This window comes from Salmo trutta, chromosome 30 (genome assembly GCF_901001165.1).
Source record: "Salmo trutta chromosome 30, fSalTru1.1, whole genome shotgun sequence".
Lineage (NCBI taxonomy): Eukaryota > Metazoa > Chordata > Actinopteri > Salmoniformes > Salmonidae > Salmo > Salmo trutta.
In genome coordinates this window covers 11,593,218-11,616,093 of record NC_042986.1, presented here as the reverse complement: position 1 = coordinate 11,616,093, position 22,876 = coordinate 11,593,218, and the positions used below count along the sequence as shown (strand labels likewise).

The 22,876-nt window shown below is 41.5% G+C and overlaps 1 protein-coding gene across 1 annotated transcript in view; it reads right to left on the bottom strand.

Annotated features, from left to right (window-relative positions):
* syt6a (synaptotagmin VIa) overlaps positions 1-22,492 on the bottom strand; it is a 74,287-nt gene extending 51,795 nt beyond the window's left edge. Inside the window, exon 1 of the mRNA XM_029722738.1 lies at positions 22,353-22,492. Within this exon, the coding sequence (XP_029578598.1) occupies positions 22,353-22,482 (130 nt within the window). The 5' untranslated portion in view covers positions 22,483-22,492. The remainder of the gene's footprint in view (positions 1-22,352) is intronic.
* Between the last annotated feature and the right edge of the window lie 384 nt (positions 22,493-22,876).

Below are 22,876 nucleotides of genomic sequence, written 5' to 3'. Positions count from 1 at the left end.
AGGTCAATGGAACTCAACCAAAACACTAGAAATGCCATGGAAACGTGTGGGGGAATGATGCCGTGGGGAAAGATCCCGAATCTCCTCATTGCCCCACAGGCAAAATTAGCTTACATTTAGGCTGTTGTTTACATGTGTATTTCACAATATGTTGAATGGGTGTCAACCTCAACACATGTTCATGTCATCATCACCAATCAACTGCGTTACAGTTAAAAAAGACTTTGACGACCGCCACAGATTTCTCTATGCTAGCTATGCTACCAGTTTATACAAACGGGAGTTAGCATTTAGCAGTCAATTTTTCTAAACCTGATTAAGGACAACTTCTAAATATTATCCAGTGAAAACAGCCAAATATATCAAAATCTGACTTTAGTAACCACATCGTGGGCGTCTTAATATACATCAATCATGACTGATTTGACAAATTTCCACTTGGTTAGATTACAATTTGAATGTGCAACTATCTGGCGTCTTTCTTCTATCCCTCACTGCTGTGCTCCCACAATGACCCATCTTTCCCTCCTATCTGCTCTGAATGCTAAGGACGTCTCTAGCACTGAACCCACTGAGCAACCTCACTCTAACCATATAGACCCCACACCAGATTGCATGGACACCCTTTCTGCGTCATATACACTACGACTGATTCATAATCATGCATTGTCTGTCCGTTTTAGTCCCCTGTTGTTGTGATGAGCGTGATTTGTATTTCTGGCTGTTGACCGAAATTGAGAAGAGGAGTGCCACTTGAAACTGAATTCAATCAGCAATACCAATACCAGGGCAAATTACGAGGAAATACTGAACATCTCTACTTCTAAAGTGCTCTTCGTTTGGGAAAAATGGTGTCGTTTTGGTATTACAGGAACGGTTCACCCATTTTGAATGTTATATTGTTTTTGTGCATCTCTGAGTGATGTTCTATTGATTCCCTGAGTCATTTCATGTTTTCACATGTATCTGAGTCATTGGTGTTCAAGCAGGCATAAATCCAACCGGTATGACCTAGCACTGGGATAAAATCGCTCTCACTACACTGGAAGTTAAATAGGAATGTGACTTTTAGATCACAAAAACGTCTATCATACTGTACATGTCAGATTTCAATACTGGCCGATGTCATAACTCAGGAGGATGTCTTCTCTCGAATGAGCCATTGATCACACTTTTGCGATATTCCTACCTCGAAAAATGTGTTATTTAACTGAGGGTCTAGCACATTTTTCCTATTTGTCTGCCTCTTTAGTCCAGGGTGCATTGCATGGTGCCATTGCCAGAGATATTATAGAAAGGAGATAGGAATCCAATGAATTAAGGAACATATAATGCCCCACCCAGCAGACTGTCAGACAATCCTAGCTAGCTAGCTAGCCAGCCAGCCTACAGAGAGAGCATTGCATTGTGGATTTTGACTTTAGATGCAACTGATTTCCACAATGATTTTCCATGTTGCTACCAACATTATTATAACACCAAAATTTGTTCACAAAAAAGATTGTTCTCACATATTTGTGTTATTTAATACGTAACGTGTTAACATTAACACATTTGGAGGCTTAACTCCATTAACAAATCAGGCACAAAACATAATAACAGTTAACAGAAAGCATAACTTTATTTTTCAGTTTGGTCCAACTTGGTTGTATGATAATGTTACGAGATGGATTGGTCATTATGTGGATAAGTGGGTGGCAGGGCTGGTGTGACCAGACGCACCAGCAGCGAGTTAACTAATCAGACAGGTAGCTGGGGATTGGCTGTAATTTCCTTTAAAAGCCCTGTGTTTTGTGTTGTTCGGGGCTGGGAGTTGAGTGGAGAATGTCTCTTTTTGGGGATTGGTCCCATATGCAAGTGTCCATGTATTGGGTGTTTACTGTGATTGCACTGGACCAGTGTCTGCAGGACGAGAAGTCTTCCTGGTGAATTTGAGTGAGAAAGTGGGCGGCTGTGCTGTTGACGAACTGCGGCTGTGGAGCTGAGAGGTGATCTGAGAGCAGAGGACCGAGAGAGGCATTGGTATAGTGCAGATCTAGGATCTTTAGCTCCACCAAGTAAGGGATGTGATTTTTCCTGTGTTCCCCTTACACTACTCTTCTCTCTCTGGGTTATCTTTTTCCACAGTACTGAAAGCCACTATTGATGGCACTAAAGCCACTATTGATTGAGGTGGGGCCATCGACGACGTCGCCAAGCAGAGTCTCAGACCGTTCGAGTTCCAGGACAGGGAGCCGTGCAGATCTGGATATCACCATACAGACTTATTTTGTGGGGCATCTTTGGGCCCTAGAAATCGAGAGCCTATCCCCACTTTCTGATGGTTAGGGTTATTTAATCCACTAACTATGTTTAATTGTTACCTGATTTAAATGATCATGTAACAATTAAATCATTAGGATTTGGGGCACCACGGAAGAAGTTGTTTAGATTTACCATCTCCCGAATAAAACTAAGGTATTTACCTATAACATCGATAAACAGTAATCTTATTAATCATTACCTCTTATCAAATATTCATTCTGAACGCTCGTAACCTTCTTGGATCTGCAAAAACCCCTGCCTTGCGCATTATTTAGTACTACACCAATTGGAAGTGAGAGAAAGGACACTTATTGTGGATACATTCTAGGACTGTCCTCACATTAATCATATACCTTGCACATGAATCGCCGCCTGTTTGGAATAAGAAATCATGAATGTATTTACGTGTGAAATGTCTTCATCTGTCTCTCTCGGTCGGAACCAAGCCTTCTTGGAAAGTTGTGGGTGTAAGGCTCTGATTCTCCACAAGGTCAATGTCCTTAGTTGTCTGTGGCTTCAATGACTTGTCATGTAGTCTTGGGCAGAACGAGTGGAACTGTTCCCTTCCACTCGTTCTGGAAGATTGGTCCTCTGAAGACAGGCCAATCAGCCGTGTCGATGATTACCATTGGTGATGAGCTTAGTAGGATAGTCGTTTAGATAATATTTTCTTGATATCTGATGTAAGACATCTCATCAGCTGTCCCAGTGATTGTCTGAGGTGAGCTTCTCGCCTCTTCCTCCTTGTGTTGGTATTCAGGATTCGGACCATGATAGACATGAGCTGCAGCTCTTCCTCTCTCTGGTCTAAAGGTGAGTTTATTTCTTCACCTCGTGTTGAGGTTCAGAGTTTCAACCATTTAAAACATGTAGCTCTCGCTTCACGTTTCCTGGTCTAATGTTAATTTCGATACCAAGGCTTTTATGCACTCTGGCCAAAGGAGATGGCTCTGTCCATCTGACACGTTCTTCTGACCTCACTTGGGGTGTGGGCTACTTAATGTGCAAAGGATATGATTAGAAGTTCTCTTCTGACTCCTAAAATCACATTCCTATCTCAACAAAAACACTCATAATTTTTTTAACATTGTTTGCAAAACACATAGGATGAGAACTTGACAGATAAAGGGGGATCCTTTCCAAGTTACTCTATTTAGTCCATACAGATTTTAATAACATCACAAAATCAAAACCAATATTACATTAGTTTTCTACATTTTCCCACATCGTTACATTAGAGATATTGTTCCATTCACTTTATGGATGTTAGAGTTTTGGGCGGGCAGAAGTCTCTAGACAAAGGCATTCCTTTGGTTGATACTAAAGAGCGAGAGAGTCTCCATCTCTTTTAATTTACGACCGGGTGTGAACGGTCAACCATCCATCAGCTCCCTCTCCCCTCTGTGGGAGAGAGGCCTGGATACTGTCACCCCCTTTCTATGTTGTCTTGTCTCTTTCCCCCTCCCTATTTTGTCCCATAGCAGTAGAGTCGGTTAGAGGGGTTAGCAGACTAGAGCAGGGCCAAGGGTGGGTCCCATGTTGTGTGCTGGAGAACATTAAATCCTGTGTTGGGTGAAGTTAAAGGGGGTTCACACTAAACTGACATTAACATTAAAGGAGACATTTTTAAGCTTGATTTGAATATTTTTTGTCACGCATTATGTTTCACTTCACTTCCTGACTAATTCAATATGCTCCTGGGCTTCTGAGCGTTGCTAGAATATTCTCAACTTGAATCTGTTACAGGAACATCCTAGAACTAGAAGCATTCTGAGAATCTAAAGTTGAACTCGTAAACTATTCAGTGCAGCAGTTAATTACTTTCCTCTTCCAATGTATTTGTCATTATCTGAAGGGTTTGAGAGCATCATCAGTTTTCCATTTGTTTAGTCAGTGATGGCTTAAACTAAACACACAAATGATGGCGCGTAGTACCGTCCTCATCATGTTCTTAATTACACACCTCATTGCAGATTACCTTGTGGAGAAGACAATCATCTGCCTGAAAATGAATTGCCATCTGTGATATATTAACATGAAGGAATTTCCTACACTGAGCCCAGGTCATTATTGACAGCTCGTAAATTGGTTTGACTGGTTTTTCATATTTTCTGAAAGCTGATAATGTGAAGTGCAATACTGTGATTTTTACATTTATGTTTTGGACTGTTAAATATGCGAACAAAATGACTATAAATGGCATAGCCAATGAACAGGGTAGCACATTTTCATAATTCCAGCATTTACGTAAAATGAGCCAAGATCAACACAGCTAAATGACAATCCAAGATCCGGATGTGCGTATGTAGCCAATACCTTTACTTTATGCATTGTAAATGAATCTCTCTGTCACGTTGACAAACAGAAATGGACCCCGCTGCCTACGATGACGTGAGAATACTGAACACTGATTCTACTCAGACCTTCAACCATACGTCAGTTATACAAATCTGTGTGTTAGAGAACGTTTCCCTAGGTATCCTTCCTTCAGTATGCCTTGCAAATCTCCTGTGGCTGTGCAACCTCAGTGTTTTGTAGGTAGAACATAAGTGACAAATTCATCATAGAGGCATAACTGTCTCTTTCCACGTGTTTCTCAGTGTCCCATGGAGAGGTTATCAGGAGTTTAACAAGCTAGAAGGTCATTCCATCAATTCCTGTCAGCTTGGGTAACGTCACTTCATGCAGTAGCCGGTTTGCACAGAGCTCTAATACAATCAAGAGATGAAATGTCACAACAAACCTTAATTTGCCCCTCTGCTTTGTCTTTGTGCAAGTGAGACAAACATATTGTCATTAGCTTTAATGTAACACCACCCCTTCAAATGCTCTGGCTCACTCATAAACAGAAACGTGCTTCTTTGCATGCACAAACACACACACACACTTTTTTGGAATAACATTTCCTCAGGGGACAGTTAATGGGACTATAAGGGGAAAATACAGAATTGGAACCAGGAAAGATTCCAGGAAATTAAAGGGCCAATGGCAACAGATGCAGAAGGTGTGCTGAGTAACCCAGTTTTTAGGAACTTACCTTACAACAAAGTATTGAGCACGAACATTACATATCTTGAGTAAGAGTAATATACATGTATATAAATTGCATATAATTTATAAGTATTTATCAAACATGATTGAATAAAATTAAAGCATGCTTAATCTGCTTTTCAGTTCCACTCCGTAATGTTAGATGATAAAACATGACGTGCTTTGCTGCATAGCTTAAACAATAGACAACACTGACCATCCAGCAACATGTAATACATTATACCCTTGGCTCGCCCCTGAAAAAGCTGTGATATTTTGTAGCTAATTAGGTTCTTTCACGCATACAACATATCCATCCAATTAGCGAATAAGGTGTTGACAATGTTAACCTCTTCATTATACTGCCATACTACTGTATTACCCTCAGGGCTCTAATGTAGTGCATGTAAATAACAGCTGTCTTACTTCACTCTGCCCACAGCCATAACACCATACCACCTCACTGCAAGTAAAACCAAAGTAAGAAGAATGGGCTACATTTGGCTATAGCATCCTCAAGACCCACCAAAACACTAAGAAGAGGCTAGATTTGGCTAAGGCATCTACTCTACTAAGTCTCACCAAAATGATGCCTACTCCAAGATCAAATCCAAGTTGATTGGATACATCAACATTTTAAGACGAAATCAAGTGTGTCTAATGTCGCACATCAATGTGGTTGATGAAGTGGGGGCCCACGTCTGGTTGTAAGTGTTTCTACATCAACTCAGTGAGCATTGCAGGACTTTTACCCCCAGAGGGTTAGCTGGAGCTATAGCTTTCAGCATGACAGGCTGCGTAGAGCAGTCCTGGTGATGGGGAAACAGAATAGAATGACTGTTGGTGTCCCAAATGGGACGCCATTCCCTATATAGTGCACTATTTGGGCCCTGGTCATTGTGTTTATAAAGTGAATAGGGTGGCATTTGAGATGCAAACTCTGTCTGCTTGGAGCCAAATTAACAATCCCAACCTCTATCGGTGGCGTTGTCAGCAGCATAGGAGGTGACTAATCTATATCTCTGGGTAAATGAGTTGGGTTCAAAGCACTGATGTGACTTGTAAATGAGAAAATTGAGGAGATAATGCAATTCTTCTAGTTGAGATACAGGCATGCATGTATTTCTATACAGGTCATATAATTCTTAAAATCAAATACATCTATTCGTCACATACAGTTTACAGCAGGTATAAAAGGTGCAGTGAAATGCTTATGCGCTAGCTCCCTCAACAATGCAGTACATCAGTCAACAATAAACGGAGTCAGGTCAAAGAATAACAAGGAATAGAAGTAATAAGAGGCAGTATGGATAGTAATAATGGACTGTATTTACATTGTATTCACAAACTTGGTCACGTGACTTGGTCACGCATTGGAATAAATAATATACTGTCTAATAGGACAGCAGTGTTGACTGTTCGTATGTGTGTATGTTTGCGTGTGTGTGTTTGAGAGTGCACATGTGTTTGTGTATAGGTTTGTGTGTAAGGGTTGGATGTGTGGGTAGTCATTGCAAATAATCTCTAAGGTGCAGGTCTGTGCAGGGTGACAGCTGGGATTAGCTGTTCAGCAGTCTGATGGCTTGGTGGTACTAGCTATCTCGAAGCCTGTTGGTCTGAGGCCTGATGCTCTGATACCGCTTGCCAGATGGTAACAGAGTGAGCAGTCTGTGGCTCAGGTGACTGGAATGCTTAACGATTTGGATTAGATGTCCTGGAGGGCAGGGAGCTCCCTCCCAGTGATGTATTGGGCCGTCCGCACACATGTATGAGGGCGGTGCAGCTGCTGTACCAGACAGTGATGCAGCCGGTCAAGATGCTCTCGATAGTGCAGCTGTAGAATTTCTTGAGGGCCCGAGGGACCATGCCGAATTTTTTCAGCTGCCTGAGGTTGAAGAGGAGCTGTGGCGCCTTCTTCTCCACGGTGGTGGTGTGATTGGACCATGTCAGGTCATCTGTCAAGGAACTTGAAGCTTTTGACCCTCTCCACTGCAGCCCTGTCGATAACAATAGGGATGTGCTCCCCCTGTAGTCCACGATCATCTCCTTGGTTTTTCTGACCTTGACAGAGTGGCTGTTCTCTTGGCACAACTCCGTCAGGGCTCTAACCTCCTGTAGGCTGTCTCGTCGCCGATCAGGTCCATCACCGTCATGTCGTAGGCAAACTTAATGAAGGCGTCTTTCCTAACTCAGTTGCCGGAGAGGAAGAACACCGCTCATGGATTTCACCATGAGGCCAACGCTGACTTTAAAACAGTTACAGAGTTTAATGGCTGTGATCGGAGAAAACTGAGGCTGGATCAACAACATTGTAGTTACTCCACAATACTAACCTAACAAGAAACCTGTTTTAGAATACAAATATTGCAAAACATGCATCTTGTTCGCAATAAGGCATTAAAGTAAAACTGCTAAAAATGTGGAAAAGAAATTAACTTTATGTCCTGAATGCAAAGCATTATGTTTGGGGAAAATCCAACACAACACGTCGCTGAGTACTACTCTTCGTATTTTCAAGCATGGTGGTGGCTGCATCATGTTATGGGTATGCTTGTCATCAACAAGGACTAGGGATAAAAATAAATGGAATAGAGCTAAGCACAGACAAAATCACCTGGACAATAACATAAAACACAAGGCCAAATATATATTGGAGTTGCTTAACAAGACAACATTGACTGTTCCTGAGCAGCCTAATTACAGTTTTGACTTAGAGTTGAAGTCAGAAGTTTACATACACTTAGGTTGGAGTCATAAACTCTTTCTTCAACCACTTCACAAATGTATTGTTAACAAACTATAGTTTTGGCAAGAACGGTTAGAACATCTACTTTGTGCATGACACAAGTAATTTATCCAACAACTGTTTACAGACAGATTATTTAACTTATAATTCACTGTATCACAATTCCAGTGTGTAGATTTTAGAATTCAGGCTGTAACACAACAAAATGTGGAATAAGTCAAGGGGTATAATACTTTCTGAAAGTGTAACAGCATTGCTTCCGTCTCTCTCCTTGCCCCGAACCAGGGACCCTCTGCACACATCAACAACTGCCTCCCATGAAGCATCGTTACCCATTGCGCCACAAAAGCTGTGGCCCTTGCAGAGCAAGGGAAACAACTACTTCAAGGTCTGAGTGAGTGACGTCACCGATTGAAACACTATTAGCACGCACCCCGCCAACCATTTCACTCACCCCCCTTTTGACCTCCTCCTTTTCCGCAGCAACCAGTGATCATGGTCAACAGCATCAATGTAAGTGTTCCTTCCATCCCGCTCCTCGCCCCTACCTGGTCTCGAACCAGGGACCCTCTGCATACATCGACAACAGTAACCCTCGAAGCACCGTTACCCATCGCTCCACAAAAGCCGCGGGGGAAACAACTACTTCAAGGTCTCAGAGCGAGTGACGCCACCGATTGAAACGCTATTAGTGCACACCCCTCTAACTAGTTAGCCATTTCATACCGGTTACAAAGGCACTGTAAATGCGTTGGTCCACGCTCTCAGTTTTGTGCTGATGTTGCTAGTTACCCAAGGTTTCTGGTTGGGATATGTGTGAATAGTCATTGTTGGGACAACATCCCCTGTGCATTTCCTGATGAACTCTGTGACTGAGTCTGTACACACATTGACATTATTGTCGGAGGCGACCTGGAACATTTCCCAGTCCATGTGATCAAAGGTGTTTTGTAGCATAAGTTCTAATTGGTCAGACCAGCGTTGAACAGATCTTACCACGTGTACTTCCTGCTTGAATGTTAGAAGTAAGATTGGGGCATAGTCTGATTTGTCGGGGGGGGGGGGGTGATGGAGGGCTTTGTGTCCGTTTTGTATGTATCTTTCAAATCATGGAATGTTCTCAAATCATTATATGATATTGGCAAGGGTACAGATTCCACATTTGGACCATCGGGGGAATTAAAAGGCCGCCCTACGGATAGCAAAGCATTATTGAGAAATATTGGAGTATGGGCATGCCATTTTGATTCCAAGTTACATTGTTTTAAAAAAATGTTACCTTGCCATATTCATTTTGAAACCGCACTATGAATTTTATCCCAAGAGCCATGGGAAGTATTGAACTACAGAAATTCAGCCGTGGCAATATATTCATTTTGACTATAGATAGTCTGCCTGTTAAAGCAACTGGGATATTATTCCATCTAATGCGACCGGATTGAATTTATTTGAGCTTTCTGTTAAAGTTTTTGTCAATGGTTTTATCTAAAGAAGGAAATATATCTAATCCCAAGTATTTAAAATGGGAAACGATTGGGATTCCATAAGTAGAGATGGAATCCTCCATCAGGGTCTTGAGAGGCAGTAAGGCTGATTTGGTTAGATCCATTTTATAACTTGAGACGAATTTGAATTGATTTATAAACTTCAATGTGTTTGGAAGCGATTGAAACACATTGTTTAGATTTACTAAAATATAGTCTGCATATAATGAGGTGAAGTGATCAATAGATTTGAAGGAAATTAGTGTTATTGCCTTGGGTGCCATGGATAATAAAAATAGCAAAGGAAAAATTGGATTGCATTGTCTGTTGCTTCTAGTGATTCTGAACAGAGCAGAGCAGTCATTGCCTGTTAGAACTATGGCTGAAGGATTGGCATATAGCGTTTTAATCAAATTATTGAAATTGGAGCCAATTCCCATATGTTCTAAGACAGGCCAGAGATGCTGTATGTCCAATCTTTAAAAAGCTTTTTCTGCATCAAGAGATAATACAGCCCAAGGAACTATTGTTTCTGATGAAGCATTTAAGATATGTAATAGGAAGGGCTCCCGTGATGAATGGGAAAGTCGAATTTCTGGTAAGCAGGGTTGGGTAGGTTACTTTCTAGATGTAATCCGTTACAGTCCAAAGTTGCAATCAGTAACGTAACTTTTGGATTAACCAAACTCAGCAATGTAATCTGATTACATTCAGTTACTTTTAGATTACTTTCCCCTTAAGAGGCATTAGAAGACCAGTTACATTTACATTTACGTCATTTAGCAGACACTCTTATCCAGAGCGACTTACAAATTGGTGCATTCACCTTATGATATCCAGTGGAACAACCACTTTACAATAGTACATCTATATCTTTTTTGGGGGGTTTTGACTGGGCTGAGCGGGAACTGTGCTTCCGCAGAGGTAGGGGGGCCAGCAGGCCAGAGGTGGATGAGCGCAGTGCCCTTGTTTGGGTGTAGGGCCTGATCAGAGCCTGAAGGTACGGAGGTACCGTTCCCCTCACAGCTCCGTAGGCAAGCACCATGGTCTTGTAGCAGATGCAAGCTTCAACTGGAAGCCAGTGGAGTGTGTGGAGGAGTGGGGTGACGTGAGAGAACTTGGGAAGGTTGAACACGAGACGGGCTGCGGCATTCTGGATGAGTTGTAGGGGTTTAATGGCACAGGCAGGGAGCCCCGCCAACAGCGAGTTGCAGTAATCCAGACGGGAGAGGACAAGTGCCTGGATTAGGACCTGCGCCGCTTCCTGTGTAAGGCAGGGTCATACTCTGCGAATGTTGTAGAGCATGAACCTACAGGATCGGGTCACCACCTTGATGTTAGCGGAGAACGACATGGTGTTGTCCAGGGTCACGCCAAGGCTCTTAGCACTCTGGGAGGAGGACACAATGGAGTTGTCAACCGTGATGGCGAGATCTTGGAACAGGCAGTCCTTCCCCGGGAGGAAGAGCAGCTCCGTCTTGCCGAGGTTCAGCTTGAGGTGGTGATCCGTCATCCACACTAAAATGTAACATCCACTGCCAGACATGCAGTTACCATTTGAACGACAGCTATTGTAGGATAAATCAATGTTAAAGTTTACATAGCTGGCTATATATGGATGTTAAATTTTACTTTATGGGTTGGTTATGTAGGCTTCTTCCAACCCATTGCTTTCTACTACATATAATGATACGATTAAATTATATCTTTACATTAAAAACCAATTTCTATCAGAATCTCCGTCATTCCAATAAATGTTATATCCCTTGATCTTCAAGAATAGGACTTGGAAATATGGAAGTATAGATTAGCCAATTTGTTTTACCTGAGCATAACCTCAAAACGAAGTATTTATTAGCCAGCCCTACTCTGTTGTTTATGATTGGGCTCATTGATTCAAGTTGGGGAAAAAATGCTGCGCTCATGGAATGGAAATGCTTTGAGCACTACTGAAAAGTGCTATTTACAGTACCAGTCAAATGTTTGGACACACCTACTCATTCCAGCATTCCAGGTTTTTATTTATTTTTTACAATGTTCTACATTGTAGAATAATAGTGAAGACATCAAACCTATGAAATAACACATATGGAATCATGTTGTAACCAGAAGTGTTTAACAAATCCAAATAGAATTTATATTTGAGATTCTAAGTAGCCACCCTTTGCCTTGACAGCTTTGCACACTCTTGACATTCTCTCAACCAGCCCCGTGTTTAGTCCCAGGGTCCTTAGCTTAGTGATGAGCTTTGAGGGCACTATGGTGTTGAACGCTGAGCTGTAGTCAATGAATAGCATTCTCACATAGGTGTTCCTTTTGTCCAGGTGTGAAAGGGCAGTGTGGAGTGCAACAGAGATAGCATCGTCTGTGGATCTGTTGGAGCGGTATGCAAATTATAGTGGGTCTAGGGTTTCTGGGATAATGGTGTTGTGAGCCATGACCAGCCTTTCAAAGCACTCCATGGCTACAGACATGAGTGTTACGGGTCGGTAGTCATTTAGGCAGGTTAACTTAGTGTTCTTGGGCACAGGGACTATGGTGGTCTGCTTTTAACAAGACAGAGAGAGGTTGAAAATGTAATGTCAGTGAAGATGCTTGCCAGTTGGTCAGCCCATGCTCGGAGTACACGTCCTGGTAATCCGTCTGGCCCTGCGGCCTTGTGAATGTTGACCTGTTTAAAGGTCTTACTCACATCGGCTGCGGAGAGCGTGATCATGCAGTGATCCAGAACAGCTGATGCTTTCATGCATGTTTCAGTGTTACTCGCCTCGAAGCGAGCATAGAAGTAATTTAGCTTGTCTGTTAGGCTCCTGTCACTGGGCAGCTCTCGTCTGTGCTTCCCTTTGTAGTCTGTAATAGTTTGCAAGCCCTGCCACATCCGTCGGAGCCGGTCTAGTACGATTTGATCTTAGTCCTGTATTGATGCTTTGCATGTTTGATGGTTCGTCGGCGGGCATAGCGGGATATCTTATAAGCTTCCGAGTTAGAATCCCGCTTCTTGAAAGCGGCAGCTCTACCCTTTAGCTCAGTGTGGATGTTGCCTGTAATCCATGGCTTCTGGTTGGGGTATGTAAGTACAGTCACTTTGGGGACGACGTCGTCGATGCACTTATTGATGAAGCCAGTGACTGATGTGGTCTTCTCCTCAATGACCTCGGAAGAATCCCGGAACATATTCCAGTCTGTCCTGTACTGTTTTGTCCCCGGCCACTAGGAGCGCCGCCTCTGGATGAGCGCTTTCATGTTTGCTTATGGCAAACAGGAAAACGGTCTTCCTTAATATTAGATTTTGTGCACCAGCTGTTGTTTACAAATATACATAGACCGCCACCCCTTCTCTTACCAGAGGCTTCTGTTCTATCCGATACACACTGCGATACAGTGTATAACCTGCCAGCTGTATGTTATTCATGTCGTCGTTCAGCCACGACTCGGTGAAACATAAGATATTAGTTTTTAATGTCCCGTTGGTAGGCTATACATGCTTTTAGTTCGTCCAATTTATTATCCAGCGATTGTATGTTGGCAAATAGGACCGATGGCAAAGGCGGATTAGCCACTCGTCAGTGGATCCTCACAAAGCACCCTGATCTCCTTCCGCGAAACCTCCATCTTTCTCCTGCAAATGACAGGGATGAGGTCCTGTTCGTGTGTCTTGAGTAAATCCCTCTCGTCCGACTCATTAAAGAAAAATGATTCATCCAATTCAAGGTGAGTAATCGCTGTTCTGATGTCCAGAAGCTCTTTTCAGTCATAAGAGACGATAGCAGCAAGATTATGTACAAAATAAGTCACAAACAATGTGAAAAAACAAACAAAACAGCACGGTTGGTTAAGAGCCAATAAAACGGCAGCCATCCTCTCTGGCGCCATTACAATCTCCTGTTAGTATCGCTTTAATTAAAAAACTTCTTTAGGCTAGGGTCCTTTTTTCTCAATTTCTGCTTGACTGACGTGCCCAAAGTAAACTGCCTGTTGCTCAGGCCCTGAAGCCAGGATATGCATATAATTGGTACCATTGGAAAGAAAACACTGAAGTTTGTAGAAATGTTAAAATAATGTAGTAGACTATAACACAATAGATAGGGTAGGGAAAATCCAAATAAAAACCAACCAGATTCTTTTTTTTTTTTAAGAGCCCATACTCTTCCAATGGAAAGTATAGGGAAATATTAAATCTAGCTCCCACTATGCAATTCCTATGGCTTCCACTGGGTGTCAGTAGTCTTTGTTCAAGGTTTCAGGCTTGTTTCTTCCAAAACGAGTAAGAATAATGAGTTTTAGTACAAGGACATCTGCTTGGAAATTCGTGTGTGCTTGCTCCATGAAGACAACGCGCACCTGTTAATATCGCTTTCCTATTGAACGTACTTCTTTCCTTATGAAATATTATAGTTTGATTACATTTTAGGGTATCTGAGGATTAAATAGAAACGTATTTTGACTTGTTGAAACAAAGTTTAGGGGTAGATTTTTGGATTCCTATCTTGGCATGTTGAACGGGTGGATTACTCAAATCGATGGCGCCAACTAAACAGACTTTTTGGGATATAAAGGATTTTATTTAACAAAACGACACCATGTTATTGCTGGGATCCTTCCTTTTAAGGCTAGCGGGATGCCTAGCCTTAAAGAGTTCAGCGTCTTCATTGCAATCCACCCGTGATGTTGTCACCGATCAGAGTCTGTATTTGTCGGAAGATCTACCACAGCAGTGCTCATAGGCATCAATCACCATGTTCTCTCACACAGTGAAATGGAATGCTTCCCAAAGTTGTTTTTTTTGTGTTTGTGTACTCACTGTGAAATGTTGTCTCTGTAAGACACAGAGTCAGTGTGAGTGTGTGAATATAAATGATTGAAGGGTAGTTCTTCTGGGGTGTTCTACAGTAATCTCCACAGTTTGATGTTCTTGTCTTGTTGTTTTGGATTTCACCTGCAATGCGTCATCCGTTCCTGGCCTGCCAATAGATGACTGAGGAGCGACCAGACCATCATAAATAAATGATCTGGGTTACGCCCCAAGTTGCACCCTATTCCCTATATATTGCACTACTTTTGACCCGAACTATATGGGTCCTGGTCAAAAGTAGTGCACTACATAGGGAATAGGGTGTCATTTGGGATGCATCCCAGGTGAAGCCAATCTCCTCTGCCATGCACCAGCCAGGTCCCGGGTACAGTTTTTCTCAATCACTTTGGCACACGTTTCAGATGTAAGTGATATATTTTCAAAACTCTAAGTACAAAAGTCTAAACTCATAACATTTGCTATGCCCCCATCTTAGGTTCAGAACCTTTGATTGTGTATTCATCGGAGTTAAACACACCTTTCAACCCTGAGTCATTCATGCAAAATCTAAGTTTTCTGTGAAATACCATGAGAACATTTAATTTAGTCACCAATACAACAGCTAATGATAGGCTCACTGTTTAGTCATTTAACTAACATTTAATCTGAAAGCAAAAAAATACAATATACACATTTCAAAACTGTTCTTTTTGAAGTGCTGAATACAAAGAATAGTCTATGGTAAACATAATTTTCATACAGTACTTTCCACAGTTGTGTCAAGTTTGCTGGATGTCCTTTGCGTGGTGGACCATTCTTGAAACTGTTGAGAGTGAAAAACTCAGCAACGTTGCAATCCTTGACACAAACCCCTACGCCTGGCCTGTCACCAACTACCATACCCCGTTCAAAGGCACTTAAATATTTTGTCTTGCCCATTCACCATCTGAATGGCACACGTACACATTTTAATTAATTGATAGTTAAATGTATTGTTAACAAATCATAAAGTAATGTGAATATTGCATTTTGAAAAGCAGATACTTGTATCCAAATTGAAAGAGTGATTTGGTGCAGTGAACAAGTGACTTTGTGAATTTGTTTATTGTACAGTCAATTGAAATTGTGCTTAGAGTTTTGACACATGAGCCATTTTGATGATATGTTTAGATTTTTGTGCTTAGAGTTGTGAAAATGTACCACAAACTTGTAAAAATGGCACCAAAGTGATAAAGGTAATACAATCTCACAATGACAGAGGCGAGTGAGATACTGTATGATGTGATCACATCAGCCTTGTCAAGCCCACCCACCTGAAGCTGTGCCGAGTAAAGAGATCTGCATATGTAATAAGCCTGACGCACTGGGCACAGACGTCAGTTCAACGTCGTGTTTTGATTTACATTTGGTTGACTTGTCAAATAACGTGAATGCAACGTGAAAAAAGTCATGTGTGTGTGTGTGTGTGTGTGTGTGTGTGTGTGTGTATATGCGAGGCTCCACAAGTGAATGGGAAAATCTCGCTACTAGTCTCATTGACCAATGCGCCACAGCTTGAGTGACACACTTTCTAGTCTGTATTATTCTGCATCATTTCTAGGCTGTATCATCAACTGAATAAATGTCAGTTCAGGAAGTTGTCAACTGGGAAATCTAATGTTATCTCAGTAGTATCTGTCTGAGATGGTTTTCTGTTCTCTCATTCATCTTTTTAAACAGCGTTGTCTTCTTTTCCATAAGAAGCAGCAGGTGTGTACCTCTATATGACCATTTCCATAGGAATACAACCAAACTCAATGTCAACAAATTAGCCCCATCAATACCATACACCAAGATCAATATTCTAAAGCAATATCAAGACCCTGTTCTGTAAGGAATGCACATAGGATTAGAAATCTTTCTACATTTCTCCTAACAGCATTTGAATAAATGAGGAAAGACAAACATGAGAACCTACACGAGAAGCACAGTGCTCTCTGGGAAATTCCCCTGCCTGTACATTACCACTGCTGCTGTGCGTCTGCTGTCTGACAGTTGAAGATATATGATTGTTTGTTCCCAAAGCCGTAGTTCTTTAGCTTTGTCACAAAGAAGAAAATGACTTCAATCACCACCATGAAAAGCAGCAGAAAAATGCATTAGCTTTTTCATACCCTCCTATCTCTCCAAAGGCAGCAGGAAAAAGGTAAACACAACACAATAAGGTTATTTTAAAATACATTCCCTGGGAGTGACAAATAACAATAATGAGTTGAATCAAGACCTCCCATTGGCATTTTTCTTTCACTGAACAGCTTCAATCCTCATGTCACTATCAAACATTTTTAAGACATTGGAACTATAAAGAGTTTCTACACGACAATGATGGATCTAGAGGGTACATGTCACTACATTTCTGATTAAATCTTCTGCCACTACAAATTATCCTCAAAGCTTGTTCTAGAAGGTGAGGAGGATAGCCTCTAAGTGGATGTCTTATATAAACCCATTCAAGTCATCTCTCTCAAGGTATAACATTCAATATATGTACAGTGCCTTCAGAAAGTATTCACACCCCTTGACTTTTCCAAATGTTGTTGTGTTACAAAGTGGGATTAAAATGTATTTAATTGTCATTTTTTGTCAACGATCTACAGAAAATACTCTAATGTCAAGCTGTTGTAGGTTATTGTCCTGCTGAAAAGATCATTTGACTCCCAGTGTCTGTTGGAAAGCAGACTGAACCAGGTATTCCTTTAGGACTTTGCCTGTGCTTATCCCTATTCCGTTTCTTTTTATCCTAACGAAAACTCCAAGTCCTTGCTGATGACAAGCATACCCATAACATGATGCAGCCAACACCATGTTTGAAAATATGAAGAGTGGTACTCAGTGGTGTGTTGTATTTGCCCCAAACATAATGCTTTTTATTCAAGACAGTTTTTCTTGCAGTTTTATTTTAGTCCCTTTTGCAAACAGGACGCATGTTTAGGGATATTTTATTCTGTACAGGCTTCCTTCTTTTCACTCTGTCATTTAGATTAATATTATAGATGAACTACAATATTGTTGATCCATCCTCAGTTTTCTCATATTACAGCCATTAAACTCTGTAACTCTTGAAAGTTACTATTGGCCTCATGGTGAAAACCCTGAGCAGTTTCCTTCCTCTCTGGCAACTGAAGGATGCCTGTATCTTTGCAGTGACTGGGTGTATTGATACACCATCCAAAATGTAATTAATAATAACTTCACCATGTTCAAAGGGTTATTCAGTGTCTGCTTTTTAAAAAATGTGTACCCATCTACCAATAGGTGCCCTTCATTTGCGATGCATTAGAAAACCTCGCTGGTCTTGAATTGGTTGAATCTGTGTTTGAAATTCACTGCTCGACTGAGGGACCTTACAATTATCTGTATGTGTGGGGTACAGAGACGAGGTAGTCTTTCAAAAATCATGTTAAAGACTATTATTGCACACAGACTGAGTCCATGAAACTTATTATGTGGCTTGTTAAGCACATTTTTACTCTTGAACTTATTTAGGCTTGCCATAACAAAGGGGTTGAATAAGTAGTGACTCAACACATTTCAGCTTTTTATTTGTAATTCATTTGTAAAAATATCTAAACCATAGTTCCACTTTGACATTACAGTGTGTCGTGTCGGCCAGTGACACAAAATCTCTATTTGTCTACTTGTCAACAACAGTTGTTGCGCAATCTCTAATATTAAGGAAGTCTCAAAGTTCTGCTTGCCTGAGTTAGAATACCTCATGATAAGCTGTAGACCACATTATTTACCAAGAGTTTTCGTCTATATTTTTCGTAGCTGTCTATTTATCACCACAAACTGATGCAAACAAGAATATGCTCACCCAGTTGCGGTGCTTCTAGCGGCCAGGGATTTTAATGCAGGGAAACTGAAATCCGTTTTACCTCATTTCTACCAGCTTGTCTCCTGTGCAATTAGAGGCGAAACAACTCTATTACCTCTACTCTCCCTCGCCCTCCATTTGGAAAATCTGACCATAACTCCATCCTCTTAATTCATGCTTACAAGCAAAAACTCAAACAGGAGGTACCAATGATGCGCTCAATACGGAAGAAGGCCAATGAAGCGTCCACTAAGCTACAGGACTGTTGCGTCGGCACAGATTGGAATATGTTCCGGCATTCATCCGATGTCATTGAGGAGTTTACCACATCAGTCACCGGCTTCATTAATAAGTGCATCGACGTCGCAGTGCCCACAGAGACCGTAAATTCATATCCTAACCAGAAGCCATGGATTACAGGCAACATTTGCGCTGAGCTAAAGGCTAGAGCTGCCACTTTCAAGGGGTGGGACACAAATCCAGACACGCCCTCTGACAAACCATCAAACAAGCAAAGCGCCAATACATGACTAAGATCGAATCCTACTACACCGGCTCTGACGCTCGTCGGAGCCGTGGCAAACTATCACGGATTACAAAGGGAAACCCAGCCACGAGTTGGCCAGTGACACGAGCCTACCAGGTAAGCTAAATGCCTTCTATGCTTGCTTTGGGGCAAGCAACACTGAACCATGCATGAGAGCATCAGCTGTTCCGGACGACTGTGTGATCACGCTCTCCATAGCCGATGTGAGTAACACCATTAAACAGGTTAACATTCACAAGGCCGCAGGGCCAGAGATTACCAGGACGCGTACTCAGAGCATCAACTGACCAGCTAGCAAGTATCTTCAATTGCATTTTCAACTTCTCCCTGACCCAGTCTAAAATACCCACATTTTTCAAGCAGACAACCATAGTCCACATGCTCAAGAACTCACATCTGTAGCCATGTAATGCTTGGAAAGGCTGGTCATGGCTCCCATCAACACCATCATCCCAGAAATACTGGACCCACTCCAAATCGCATACTGAGATTTGTTTAAATTACGTTTTCAATATAGACAAGAAAAATGCAATAATTGGTGTGTTATTAGTTTAAGCACACTGTGTTTGTCTATTGTTGTGACTGAGATGAAGATCAGATCAAATTGATTACCAATTTATGCTGAAATCCAGGTAATTTCAAAGGGTTCACATACTTTTTCTTGCCACCTTAAGCATTTCACAGTAAAGTCTACAGTTGCTGTATTCGGCGCATGTGACAAATACATTTGATTTGATATATAGCCTCTCATACAAAGTGGATGTCTTAATAATAAACCGTTCTAAGTCACCTCTCCTTTGGTATGTGAATATACAGTAAACAGTATCCTACAGTTGCCCAACACAGTCCCAGGTAGCAAGTGCCAGGCTTTTGCCTGATCTGAGTTCTGTCTATATCTCCCCTCTACATCTCTCCCACACAATAAGAAAGACAAACGCCTTCAGTTTAGACTTCATGTGGCAGAAGAGATTGGCAGTGATGTGCGAATAACATGCAATGGCATTTAATGCCCCCACAGCTTAGTGGCAGACGCCCATGGCACGGTGAAGTATGTTCGATTCCCTCGCTGAGGATAATGCGGAGTGACACAGGATTTTGTCAGGAATGGTGTGACGCATACCCTCGGGGGACTCATCTTAGCAGAAACATAGCTGAATGACATTTGTTGTGTACCTGCCTACAGTCCAAATTCTTTGGCTGGCTCTTCAATCATGTCTTATACTGTAGCTCTATGTTTCACTGATGTATTGATCTATGCATAAGCATTTACAAAACCATTTCAATGTTAACATCGTATTCCATTCATATAGACATATATGTATATAACAATATCTTTTATAATCATGATTACAAAATAATGGTCAAATATATGAATACTAAATTAGTCCACTTGCTATAATGAACTGTTATATAAATGGCTATGTTGTTCTATAACTCTCTGGAATAGATTGCAATATATGGGCCTACAGGTTATGTCATCAAAAGCTAATATTTGCACACTTATGTTAAATGTATAAGCAGAACTCTTCCTAGCCATTTCAATACTCAATAATATGCAAATGACTGTAATGTAGGATGAGTAATCTTTTTCATTATGATAGGCCCTCAGATAAATGTCAATCGAAAAAATAGACAGTGTGTACATGATATAATTAATGATTGGGATGACTCCTATAACGGATCACAGTGGGACATTTGAGAACTTTTGAAAGTACCTCTCATTCATTGCGTTAACTTTGTGGCAGTAAATGTACTAATAGCATTGAGCGAGATTCTTCACTAAAGTAAAGTGTGTCTAGATTCTCATGAGTCCTCTCATTACGTTTTTCCATCAATATTGTCAGTGGTGGAAAAAGTACTAGATTGTCATACTTGAGTAAAATTAAAGATATCTTAATAGAAAATGACTCAAGTAAAAGTGAGTCACCCAGTAAGATTCTACTTGAGTAAAATTCTACAAGTATTTGGTTTTAAATATACTTAAGTATCAAAAGTATATGTAATCACTAAAATATACTTAAGCATCAAAAGTAGAAGTCAAAGTATAAATAATCTTTTTACTTTTACCCGTTTTTCTCCCCAATTTCATGGTATCCAATTGGTAGTTAGTCTTGTCTCATCGCTGCAACTCCCATACGGACTCGGGAGAGGCGAAGGTCGAGAGCCATGTGTCCTCCGAAACACAACCCAACCCAATCAAGCCGCACTGCTTCTTGACACAATGCCCGCTTAACCCAGAAGCCAGCCAGGTGTACGGTGTTTCCTCCGAAACACCGTACACCTGGCGACCGTGTCAGCGTGCATGCGCCCGGCCCACCACAGGAGTCGCTAGAGCGCGATGGGAGAAGGACATCCCTGCCGGCCAAACCCTCCCCTAACCCAGATGACGCTGGGCCAATTGTGTGCCGACCCATGGGTCTCTCGGTCATGGTTGGCTGCAACAGAGCCTGGACTCGAACCAAGATCTCTAGTGGCACAGCTAGCAACTGCGATGCAGTGCCTTCGACCACTGCGCCACTCGGGAGGCCTTAAATCATTTCTTATTACTTATATTAAGCCAACCAGAAGGCACCATTTTCTTGTTTCTTTTAATTCATGGATAGCCTGGGGCACACTCCAACACTCAGACATCATTTACAAATAAAGCATTTGTGTTTAGTGAGTCCGCCAGATCAGAGGCAGTAGAGATGACAAGGGATGTTTTCTTGATAAGTGTTTAAATTGGACCATTTTCCTGTGCTGCTAAGCATTCAAAATGTAACGAGTACTTTTGGGTGTAAGGGAAAATGTATGGAGTAAAAAATACATTATTTTCTTTAGTAATATAGTGAAGTAAAAGTTGTCGAAAATATGAATAGTAAAGTAATGCACAGATATAAAAAAAACTACTTACGTAGTACTTTAATGTATTTTTACTTAAGTACTTTACACCACTGAACATTATTCATTTCAGTGGCAGGGAGTTGTGGGTGCACAACTGTTATAATGCTAATATTAAGGTTGAGTGATCAGGACAGCATAAGCTAAAGGCTTAGTCATTAGTCAGCTAAAGGCTGATTTGTTAGTGTTATAGGAGCTCTGTTCACCCAGACAAACTAAAAAGTCACTCTGAGTTTATTTTGTATACTTATGGTTGCTCTGCCCTGCGGTCACACAAACTCCTTAGATGGGTCCAAGGCACAACCTGACCCCTACCCAAGGAACCATCGACTGGGTGGTTAAAAAAAAAAGTTAAAGAAAATAAGTAATGCCGAGTGTGAGCACGAACGTGTGCGCGTGCATGTGTGATTTCTTTCTTCAAAAAAATACATTAGTTCTGAAAAATTGCATCTACATATAAAATGTAATTAAATCGAAGTCCCAATCATACTGTACTGTATATACAAGTTGTTACCTCAAGAAAGGTACATTCAGTGCTAATGTCACAAATATGAGCTCACTGTTTCAGAAACAAAAATTAGTTACAGCAGGGAAAACCAATTACAGTCACCAACTCACACAGTGCAGAAACATAGTGCCTGGAATATTCTGGAATATAGACACTATAATAGAACATGCGGAATGTTCTATTAAAATGTTCTAAATGTTCTTACCTGGGTCCTTGTAGTCCGAGCTCTGGTTGGACAACAGAAACAAGAAGTCCTGGCAGGTGTCCTGGTCCAATAACTGGTGGTTCTGGAGGCAGAGGTCAACAATCAGGGTCACAGCTTTCTGACAGAACATGTCATGCTCCTCTCCGTCAGGACTCATGCTCCCAGCTGCATCCTCTGCCTCTCAGCACTGTATCTCAGCAACGTGATCATCTAAGGAGACTCACGCCACGTAACGCATGAGGCACTGCACCCAGGCAAACGGACACACAGCCGCCCGGCATAGACAGAAGATAAACGAGACTTGTCTCTGTCCGTACAGCTGATTCTTGTTGTTCTGTCTTGTACTGTCTCTCAAGTGTGTGTGTGTGTGTGTGTGTGTGTGTGTGTGTGTGTGTGTGTGTGTGTGTGTGTGTGTGTGTGTGTGTGTGTGTGTGTGTGTGTGTGTGACAGTGTGGAGGTTAGTGTGTATATGCATGTCTAAATGTGAGTGTATGTCTGATCTTGGCCAAGTTTGTGTGTATGTG